The sequence below is a fragment of the Saccopteryx leptura genome, chromosome 2 (assembly GCF_036850995.1).
Source record: "Saccopteryx leptura isolate mSacLep1 chromosome 2, mSacLep1_pri_phased_curated, whole genome shotgun sequence".
NCBI lineage: Eukaryota > Metazoa > Chordata > Mammalia > Chiroptera > Emballonuridae > Saccopteryx > Saccopteryx leptura.
In genome coordinates this window covers 289,673,172-289,684,266 of record NC_089504.1, presented here as the reverse complement: position 1 = coordinate 289,684,266, position 11,095 = coordinate 289,673,172, and the positions used below count along the sequence as shown (strand labels likewise).

General features: G+C 40.1%; 1 protein-coding gene across 1 annotated transcript; it reads left to right on the top strand.

Annotated features, from left to right (window-relative positions):
- The first annotated feature begins 3,849 nt into the window (after positions 1-3,849).
- Positions 3,850-4,251, top strand: LOC136392089 (late cornified envelope protein 1A-like). Its single transcript, XM_066364090.1, has one exon. The coding sequence runs from the start codon at positions 3,850-3,852 to the stop codon at positions 4,249-4,251; it is 402 nt and encodes a 133-aa protein (XP_066220187.1).
- The last annotated feature ends 6,844 nt before the right edge of the window (positions 4,252-11,095 follow it).

Genomic DNA, 11,095 nt, shown 5'->3' with positions numbered 1-11,095 from the left:
CAGAAATAAACCCATGTTTATATGGTCAATTACTCTATGACAAAGGAGGCAATGGGGTAAACACAGCTTAATAAATGGTGTTGAAAAAACTGGATAGATTCATACAAAAGAAAAATGAAACTAGACCACCTTTTTATATCACATAAAAGAATAAACTCAAAATGGATTAAAGGCTTAAATGTAACAACCAAAACCATAAAACTCCTGGAAGAAAAGCTAGGAAGTAAACTCTCTGAAATTGCTCTTTGTAATATTTTTGTTGCTGTAGCCCCTCAAGCAAGGGAAGCAAAAAAAAATTAAGAAATGAGACTACATCAAATGGAAAGATTTTGTATAGCAAAACCTTTTGAAAAAATTTCAGTTTTGTTGAAATTATCAACAAAACAAAAAGACGAACTACGACTTGGAAGAAAATACTTTCCAATGATATATCTGAAAAGGGTTAATATCCAAAATATATAAAGAACCCACAACTTAACACTAAAGAAACCAAACAATTCATCTAAAAAGTGGGCTAAGGACCTGAATAGACATTTTGCCAAAGACGACATACAGATGGTCAATAGACATATAAAATATCACTAATCATCAGAGAAATGAAAATTAAAATCACAATGAAATATCACTGTATACCTGTCAGAATGGCTATCATCAATAAACCAACAAACAACAAGTATTAATGAGGATGTAAAGAAAAGGGATTCCTGCCTGACCAGGTGGTGGCGCAGTGGATAGAGCATCGGACTGGGATGTGGAGGACCCAGGTTTAAGCTCCCGAGGACGCCAGCTGAGCATGGGCTCATCTGGTTTGAGCAAGGCTCACCAGCTTGAGCCCAAGGTCACTGGCTCTAGCAAGGGGTCACTCACTCTGCTGTAGCTCCCAGTCAAGGCACATATGAGAAATCAATCAATGAACAACTAAGGAGCCACAACGAAGAACTGATGTTTCTCATCTCTCTCCCTTCCCATCTGTCTATCCCTATCTGTCCTTCCCTCTGACTCTCTCTCTGTCTCTGCCACAAAAAAAGAAAAAAAAGGGAGGGAGATTTCTGGTGCATTGTTGGTGGAATTGCAGAACAGTACAGCCATTATGAAAAACAGTATAGAGGTTTCTCAAAAAAATTAAAATAAAACTATCTAATGACCCAACAATTCCACTTCTGGGTATTTTTCTGAAGAAATCCAAAATACTAATTCTAAAAGATCTATGTACCTGTATATTTTTTGCAGCATTATTTACAATTGTCAAGATATGGAATCAACCTCAGTGCCCCTTAAATAGATGATTGGATCAAGAAGATGTGGTGCATGTATATACAGTGGAATATTAGTCAGCCATTAAAAAGAATGAAATCCTACCATTTGTGACAACATGGATGAACCTAAAGAGTATTATGAAATAAGTCAGACAGAAAAAGGCAAAAACCATATGATTTTACTGATATGAGAAATCTAAAGAACAATATAAACAAACAAACAAAACAGAAACAGTCTCATAGATACAAAGAACAAGCTTATGGTTGGCAGGGGGGGGCATGGAGGGACTGGGGGAAAAGGTAAAGGGACTAAGAAGTATAATAGATAGTTTCAAAATAGGCACAGGAGCTGAGGAGAGTCAAACAGAGAGTCAGCCCCCCACACAGGCCACCCTGTCACTATCTATCCCTTCAGTATCATTTATTTTCTCTACATTTCTGAAGGCTTTACAAGAATAGTTATAGAGAAATTATCTCTAAAATAGTTTGTCATTTGAACTTGAGGAGCTTTTCCTGAGACAGATAAAGATTATCTTTTCTTTTCTTTTCTTTTTTTTTAACAAAACAAGACATAGAGGACAAATGTTTGACCAGCTTGCCCAAGGTCAGTGTCCTTTAAACGAAGGCAAAAGTAGCATTCACAAAATCTGCCTCAAGTCTCCTTACTCTCTGCACCATTCAGAATTCTGGTAATGTCCAAATAGGGGCCAGTCTAAGTCTGCCGAGTTCTTTGTTAAGGAAGAAATAATTTCCCTTGCAGGAATTTCCCTGCACAGAGAATATGGTCAATAATATTTTAATAACTATGTATGGTGCCAGGTGGGTACTAAAATTTATCCCTCTGTCGATCTATACATATTTAACCACTAGGCTGCACACCTGAAACTAATATAAAGTAACACTGAATGCAAACTGTAACTGAAAAAAAAATAGTGATTGACAAATCCAAGTTTAGAATAAAGAAATTGAAATAAATGTGTAAATGTCTTTTTTCTAAAGAAACAAATATACAATAACCACAGATACCCTGTATGGCAGCAAACTGACTAGAACACATGAGGAAAAGCAGAACCAAGCTCCAAGAATGAGAACTGAGAGGCAGGAACTGCTAAGAATAATAGGCAGCGGATGATGGTAGGGATGCTCCCTCATCCCATTTCTAAACAGCCTGATTCCTCATCTAGGTACAGCTGCCCTGAGCACCAAGAAGGGAGACAGGTAGAATCTGACAGTCATCACCTGTCACAGGACCATGTGGGTGGCAGGAGGCAGTCCTCTCATGCCCAGGCCCTGTCTCACCTCCTGGGGCAGAGCCCAAGGCCAGCATAAAAGGGCCTTGGGGACAGAGCACCTCCATCACTCCCTCCTGAGGTGGTGACAGACCCTGTGCTGCTCGTGCACCTGGTAAGTGTCCACTGGGAATGGAGCAGGGCCTTCCAGGGAGGGATGCTCAGACCAGGGCGGGAGGGCAGGTGGGTGGCTTCTTGGGAGTGGAGGTGGGTGTGGAGAGCTGGAGAGGGAACGAAAGTCTAGAAATTCTGAGGAAGAAAGATGAGCTGCCAGGCAGGATGGAGTGGAGGCACTGAATGATGTGTGTCTGTACTACAGTTAAATTAGTTCTGCATCGTTTGAGTTTCTCAGATTTAGGCAAGTTAAGACAATTCTTCCTTTCAGAAGGAAGAGTTTACCTGGGAGAAATGAACTGTGTCCCTCCCCCAAAGCCTCCACCGGGTCACAGAGATTCTCAAACAGTGGGAGCAGGGAAGCATATCTGGGGCTTCACAGACAGAGATGCATGGGCCTCACTCGCAAGGTCCTTAGTGCGTCACTTGTGCTGCCTGTGCATCTGCAGCAGAGGCCCCAAAGTCACATAGTGACTAGCAAGCTGAAGTTCCCGGAGCTAAGGAGGAAGAGAGGTGGAGTCTGGCTGTTGCAAACAGTTTATAACTCGGCCTGGGATCACTAGACCAGCAAACCTGGGTTCATTCACATATAGCTTATCTCACATCTCCATTTCAAATGATATATATGCTTAAAAATATGTATATAAATTATACACACACATATACAATTATATGAGATAAGTATAGTTTAATATAAAAATGACATGATAATAATATGTGTGTTGAAAAGCTACCTGGGAAGTTCCTGCAAAGGAAATTATTTCTTCCTTAACAAAGAACTCGGCAGATTTAAACTGGCCCCTATTTGGACATTACCAGAATTCTGAATGGTGCAGAGAGTGAGGAGACGAGGCAGATTTTGTGAATGCTACTTTTGCCTTCACTTAAAGGACACTGACCTTGGGCAAGCTGGTCAAACATTTGTCCTCTATGTCTTGCTTTGTTAAAAAAAAAAAAGAAAGAAAGAAAGAAAAGATCATCTTTATTTGTCTCAGAAAAAGCTCCTCAAGTTCAAATGACAAACTATTTTAGAGATAATTTCTCTATAACTTTTCTTGAAAAGCCTTCAGAAATGTAGAGAAAATAAATGATACTGAAGGGACAGATAGTGACAGGGTAGCCTGTGTGTGGGGCTGACTCTCTGTTTGACTCTCCTCAGCTCCTGAACGCCTGCCTGTCCACTCCTCAAGATGTCCTGCCAGCAGAACCAGCAGCAGTGCCAGCCCCCGCCCAAGTGCCCACCCAAGTGCACACCCAAGTGCCCTACCCCGAAATGTCCCCCTAAGTGTCCCCCCAAGTGCCCGCCAGTCTCTTCCTGCTGCAGTGTCAGCTCTGGGGGTTGCTGTGGCCACAGCTCTGGGGGTGGTGGCTGCTGTGGTCACAGCTCTGGGGGTGGTGGCTGCTGCCTGAGCCACCACAGGCACCGCAGGTCTCTCCGCCTCAGACACCGAAGCTCTGAGTGCTGCCCCCAGCCGTCGGGGGGCTCCAGCTGCTGTGGAGGGAGCAGTGGTCAGTCCTCTGGAGGCTGCTGTGGAGGGGGCTCCAGCTGCTGCGGAGGGGGCAGTGGTCAGTCCTCTGGAGGCTGCTGCTGAAGTGGACGCTCAGCCAAGAAGAGCTGACTTAGAGGCAACAAGTGGCAAAATCCTGTCTTCTTCTCCTGCTGTAATGGATATAATCCAAGTAGCTGAGATGTCCCAGTGAAGGGCTTGATCTCTGGACTAGAGAACCCTCTGCCCTGGGATCCAGAAGCCCAAATCCCCTCCCAAAAATCTTTCTGCTCTTAGACCAAATTTATTGTCTGCCCTGAATTCCCAAACCACAAACTCTAACTCACTCCTTAGACTCCTTGCAGTCTGCTGCCAACCCCCCAAAAAACAGAACATCCCCAGAAAACAATAAAAGAATTGGCTCACTATCCTGTTCTAGCCTCTTTCTTGCCTATTTGAGTCCCAGTATTTTTTTTTTTTACCACTATCCATTCTTATGCTGCCTGGAAACCTTGAACATCAAATATGTGCTAGTTACATGGTTGGGCATGGAAGGAGAGGAGAGAAAAATAGCTCTGTCTTCTACTCTGATACCATTTCTCAGCTGAATCCTACACACCTCTGCCTGAGCACAACCTCCTAGTGTCTCAGTGCCTTGGACTCTGGGCTTTCTGGTACCCAAAGCTTGAAAGGAGTCAGATGTGTATCTCATCCTTTAATGGTCTCTTTTCTTTCTTTGTGATACTACTCCTATCTCCATAGATTTCTTTCTTCTTCAATAAAAAATTTGTTTAGGAAACTACACAGGAACTTTCTAAAAATAAACCATGACTATTAGTTAATTCTAACTAGAAATATGCATATTGCATGTGGCAAATACAAAATAAAAAGTCTATAAAAAAAGAATCAGGAACTTCTAAAATATCAGTAACTTCTCCTTTTTCTCTTTCTGAGGCCCAAGTCCAATTTTTCAGGTTAAATATTTTATCTCTATATTTTGTAAAATATAATCTTGATTTTTCATCAAAAAATTTTTCTATTACAAGTTTCACATGAGATTTAATCATTGTTAATTTTCTTTGAGTTATTATACTTTGATAACCTTAATATTAACTGAATAAATGGCCAATACTCTATTTATATTTTAATCTATGAAAAGACAGGTGTTTGGTGGCCTACAGAGCAGGAACACTTCACAGAAATAAGATGCTTCACACTTTACAACTGCTGTGATTAGTATGACCTCTAGATGTCCCCATTTATCTAGCCAGTCACTCAAGATTCAAAGTCCTGTGAGGGATCATCCAAGGAGCTATTCCAGTAAATCAGAAGAGACATATATCTCTTTTGGCTTCAGTAATAAGAAGAAGCTCAAACACTACACATATTGGGTGATCCCCTCCAAGTCACCTGGGATACTAATAAGTATGAAGTTGATTGTTGGCCAAAGTAACAGATGACCACAATTCTATGTAAGTAGAAATTATCAATCAAAAGGATTCTACATTTCCAAGAAATGTAATGTTTCAGTTGAGACTAGGTGTACTCCAAGGTCAGAGGTTCTTTCTGTCCCTTTACACTGGTTGTATCCTAAAGATAGGTGTTGTATATCTATCTCAGACCAGAGTTCCATGAAGGCTGAAATTGTGTTTCTTTAAAAGATCATGGAGATTTTCTTCTATATTTTCTGCTATGAGTTTTATAGTTTTAACTTTTTAGTTAGGTTCTTAATGCAATTAAGTATTTTAAGTGTATTTTAAATATTGTAGGTCACTCTTTTACATGTAGATATTCAGTTGCCCTAACACTGTTTGTTGTTCAAACAACTATTGTTTTCTCAGTGAAATGTCTTGACATTTTGTCTAAAGTCAATTGACCATACATTGATGGGTTTACTTTTAGACTCTCAATTATCTTCCATTGACCTATATTTGCATCCTTGATCCAAGTGTTGTTGTTTTTTTTCTTTTCAGTGTCTTGAAACTGGCGTGTTTTTTTTTTATGAGAAGTCAGATTTCATTATTAGGATCTCTTACAAGTGATGAGTCATTCCTTCTTGAACAGAAAACTGAAGAATTTAAGAATTTCTCTTCATCTTTTTCTTTTAACATTTTTACTAAAATGTGTCTGAATGTGGATCTCTTTGTGTTTATCCTATTGTATGTTTTTTATCTTTTTGACTATATAGACGTGTTTCATTAAATTTAGGGAATTTTCCCCGATATACAAAGGTTGTAGGTTCAATCCTTTGTCAGGACACATACAAGAATAAAGCAATAAATGAACAACAAATTGATGTTTCTCTTTATCCTTCTTTCTAAAAATCAATCAAAAATTAAGAAAAAATTTAATTGGAGAAATTTTCAGTCATTATTTTCAATATTTTTTTTCTGTTTCTTTCTCTCCTTTTTCTTCTTCTGGTTTTCACATTAAGTATATGTTGGTGAGCTTAATGGTGTCCCACATTTTTTCTGAGGTTCTGTTTACTTTTTATTATTCTTTTTTTCTTTTAGTTATTCAGATTGCATTATGCCTATTGATCTATCTTAAGTTTGATCATTCTTTCTTCTGCCAGTTCAGATATACTGTTGAACCCTTCTAAAAAAATTTTCATTTTATTAATTGTATTTTTTAACTCTAGAATTTCCATATAGTTATTTTTAAAAATAATTTCTATCTCTGGTAACATTCTGTATTTGGTAAGACATTATCACATCTTTCTCAGTTTCTTTAAGTATGATCTCCTTTAAATATAGCTATAATAACTGCTTTGAAGTTTAGGTTCAACCTTTGGCCCTCTCATAAGACGTTATTTTACTGTGTGTTAATAACAATTTTCTGTTTATTTACATATATCAAGGGTTTTTTGCTTAAAATTTGTCATTTTAGATAATATATTATAGCAACTCTGAATACTGATTCTTTCCCTTCCACTCTCCTGGGGTATGTTGTTGCTGTGTGCTTGTTTATTTGTTTAGTGATTTGGAGCAGCTGTTTTAGTGTATCCTATTTCCCCTGAAGCATGAAGCCTGAGATATCACTCCTCAGAGTGCTCAGCCTTAGGCATGTATTCATTTACCCTGGATGAGGGTGGTTTCAGCAAAGCTCTCTCTGGTTGTCTCTTTCAATGATAATTTCTCTGTTAAGTTCTCTGCAGCTTCTGGTATTACACCTAACATTCAAGCTCCACTAATTGCTGGCTGATGCTCTATTGTTTTTGATAACATTCTGGGACCTAAATTATTCTATAATCTGATCCGATTTGATGCAGACCCCTTGCAGGGGTAGTTGTTGAGGCCAGTCTTTGACGTTTGTTCTGAAAAAGTAGGGCTCTACTTAGCCTTCACTTTCTTTGATTCTCTGTGGTAAATTAGCTGTCCTGCAGGTTAGCATATTGCTCTCAGGATCAACAGCTTTTTCTTAATTGCTTGTCAAAAAATGAATCTCTCTTATTTTCTAGAGTCCGTATAGGCTTGAACTTCCCTTAATTCTGCTTTGAATAAGATTGATTACTTTGGTTAGAACTTCAGTTTTCTGTTTTCATGGTTTGTTTTTATGCCTAACCAAAGTCTCTAAACCACTGCTTTGATGCTGGGGATGGAAGCAGTTGTCTGCTTTTCTTGGAGTGACATACCTGCTTATGAACAGGATGCTATACTGGTGTGGCTACCTCTAATCAACTTGGATTAACTTTTTCATCATGGAACCTCTACTTTAGAGGTGCACTGGGGAAAAGCTTATCAGGGTTCCTGTATTCTAGGCCTGTTGCCCCTGAGGCCTCACAAGTAGATTTTGGGTAGAAGAAGGAAGCCTCCAACTCTTGGTTAGTGTAAGGCCATCAGTCATGGTCATTCAGACCATTCACATGCAAGTTCTCACTGGATTTGGACAAACAGTAAAGAAACAGTGGAGACAAAGAATGATGGGCCATTTCCTTATTAAAGTCTTGTACTGGCCGATGAGCAAACACACAGGGCTCCCAAAGCCATTGATCATTCTCCGGTTCCACAACCAGGAGAACCTTCTCTGGTTCCTCCTAGAATCAAAGGCCTCATCAATCTCAGCAGAGCTCACAAAAGCCCCTCATCTCTGGTTCCCCATTTGCACACCTTCTCCTCTCTGCACAAACTGGCTTCTTCTTCAGCACTCAGCATTCCTTCTGTTCTCCCTGCAAAACTTGGCTTCTTTCTTCCTCTTCTCTCTCTTTTTCCTCTCTCTTTTCAAAACTTTCTGCATGAAAACTTCTCCTCCAGCAAACATTAGCAAAACAATGGGCCTTCCCAAGCAGGAAGGTAATTTGCAATTTCACAGACCCACATATACCTGGAGCTGCCCAGCCCCTAACACAAACTATAAGCAAGCAAACATAAAAATCATATTTTACAAAATTATTTGACCAACAGCTAGCCTCCCTTGGCATTTAGCCTCTGTAACTCAGAACTAGGGGTAATGTGAAAAAAGTTTGCAGACTCCCAGGAAGACATCACAGCCCATGGCTTGAAGCTGGGGAAGAAGGAACCCCATCCTTTTAGATACAACTTCCTGGAGTGAAGCCATGATCACTCTGAGTTTAAAAGGATCAGAAAGGGAACAAGTTATGATTTAAGTGATATAGACTCTGGTTGTTCTTACTGAGCTCTATTAGATTTTCTTGAATAAAAGTTTTTCATTTGTTGTATACCCTTAGGACAATTTACAAAAATTTTAAATGTTTTATTTTTAAGAAAATAATTTCCAACAGTTCAGTTTTTTTGCTGAAAGAGTCCACGGTTTTCTTCATTGAGTCATTCTAAAGATTCTCCTTTAAGGCTTTTGATTTACTTTGGTTTATATTTTTCTTTTTAAGCTTAAAAGGACTCTGCATCCTGACAGAGGGGGGTCAAGATGGCCATGGAGTAGGCAGATGCACCAACTCCCACTTCCCAGAACCAAGGTGGATTACAACTTAAATCTGAAAACACTCATTGTGAAAGAAAAATTTTTGACTGAACTAGGAGGATTCAACAAACAAGAACCACCAAAAAACCCATACTGAGTCTGGTAGATGGGGTGGAGATGCAGAGAAGGCTGTCCCACTCCCAGGAGCAGGGATGGGGGGGTGCCTGGTGCCCTGGAGGAACTTTCAAGAAGGGGAGGGCTGTCCAGCAAGTTGCAGGTTCTTATCCCCAAAACCATAATTTCAGCGTAGAACCCTGGAGCCGGGAAGGGGCTGATAGACTATATTTGGCTGAGAAAAAAGCCCGGACATGATTTGAGAGAAGGAGGCAGGACTCTCAGACCCAGGCTCTGTATTAAGGGAACTGCACAGAAAGCCTTGCTCACAGCCAGTTTTCCAGAGCTCCAGGAGAACACCCTAACCCCTGGGCTGAATCACTCCCCAAATTAAAGTGAACCAACATCACCAGCAAAGAATAGAAAGTGCCCCGTCCACCAGAGGTTCTCCTACACTAACTAAAACAAAGGTGCTTAGAGCCAGGCACCATGCTAGGGACACAAGTAGGAAGTGCAGAGGTTTAAGCTACACCACCCACCACATTGCTGAGTGCTTGTCCAGAGCAGACAGGATGGAGGCGGGAGGGCGTAGCTGTGGAGGTTTGAGTGAGAATGCTCAAGCCAGCCCATGGAGCCAGGAACCGCCTTTGCTGCTGGGAAGTCCTGGGCTCACACACACCCCTGCTCCCTGAGTGGCCCACCCTTGGTGGTTGCAGAAGCCTGAGAATCAACAGAGTAGTAACGCGTGAGCACATGCAAGCCCATCAGTGAAGGCGGAAGTCGCCTGGCAACTGAGTGTGCCCTTGGCAGTGATCCGAGCAGAGGCAGAGCCCCAGTGACAGCTTAGGGGGGGAGCACAGGCACAGGCGAGGCTGCAACAAGGGTGGAAGTTGTGCCAGCTACTGTAGGAATCCAGGTTGTGCACAAACCTGCTCAGGGTGTGGAATGCCCTCAGCAGTAACAACAGCATGGGCAACCCTGGCGGAGATCCAAGATCTTAGAACAACAATGAATGGTCACAGTGAGCAAATAAATGAAGAAATAACAAGTATTAAAAAGGATATTGAAATAACAAAGAAGAAACAGTCAGAAAGGACAAATACAATATCTGAAATGAAGACTACACTAGAAGCAATTAAAAGCAGGCTAAATAAAGCAGAGAATCGAATCAGTGATTTAGAAGACAAGATAAATGAAAACACAGAAGCAGAGAAGCAAAAAGAAAAGAGAACAAAAAAATCTGAGGAAACTCTAAGAAAGCTCTGTGACAATCTAAAGAGAAACAACATTTGTATCATAGGAGTTTCTGAAGAAGAAGAGAAAGAACAAGGGAAGACCTTATTCAATCAAATCATACCTAAAAACTTCCCTAAACTGATGCAGGAAAAAGTCACACAAGTTCAAGAAGCACAGAGAACTCCATTAAAGAGAAACCCAAAGAAATTCACACCAAGACACATCATAATTAAAATAGCAAAGCTAAGAGATAAAGAGAAAGTATTAAAAATGGCTAGAGAAATAAAGGCTATAACCTAAAAAGGAGCCCCCATAAGGATGACATCCAACTTCTCAACAAAAATATTTGAGGCTAGAAGAGAATGGCAAGATATATTCAAATTAATGCAGAACAAGAGCCTACAACCAAGACTACTGTATGTAATAAGTTATTGTTTAAAATTGAAGGAGAAATAAAAAGCTTCCCAAACAAAAAAAAAACCTCAAGGAATTCATTACAAACAAAGCAAGGTTGCAAGAAATGTTATGGGATCTGTTGTAAATAGAACAAAGGGAGAAAAGAATATAACAAAAGAGGAATATAGACTAAAGAACAAAATGGCAATAAAAAATGACATACCAATAATAACCTTAAATGTAAATGGATTAAATGACATAGAGTAGCTGCACAGATAGGAAAACAGGACCCATACATATGCTGTCTACCTGAGGTACATCTCAA

Excerpts from the sequence above, each read along its gene's own strand:
- LOC136392089 (XM_066364090.1), top strand. The coding sequence starts at position 3,850 with ATGTCCTGCCAGCAGAACCAGCAGCAGTGCCAGCCCCCGCCCAAGTGC.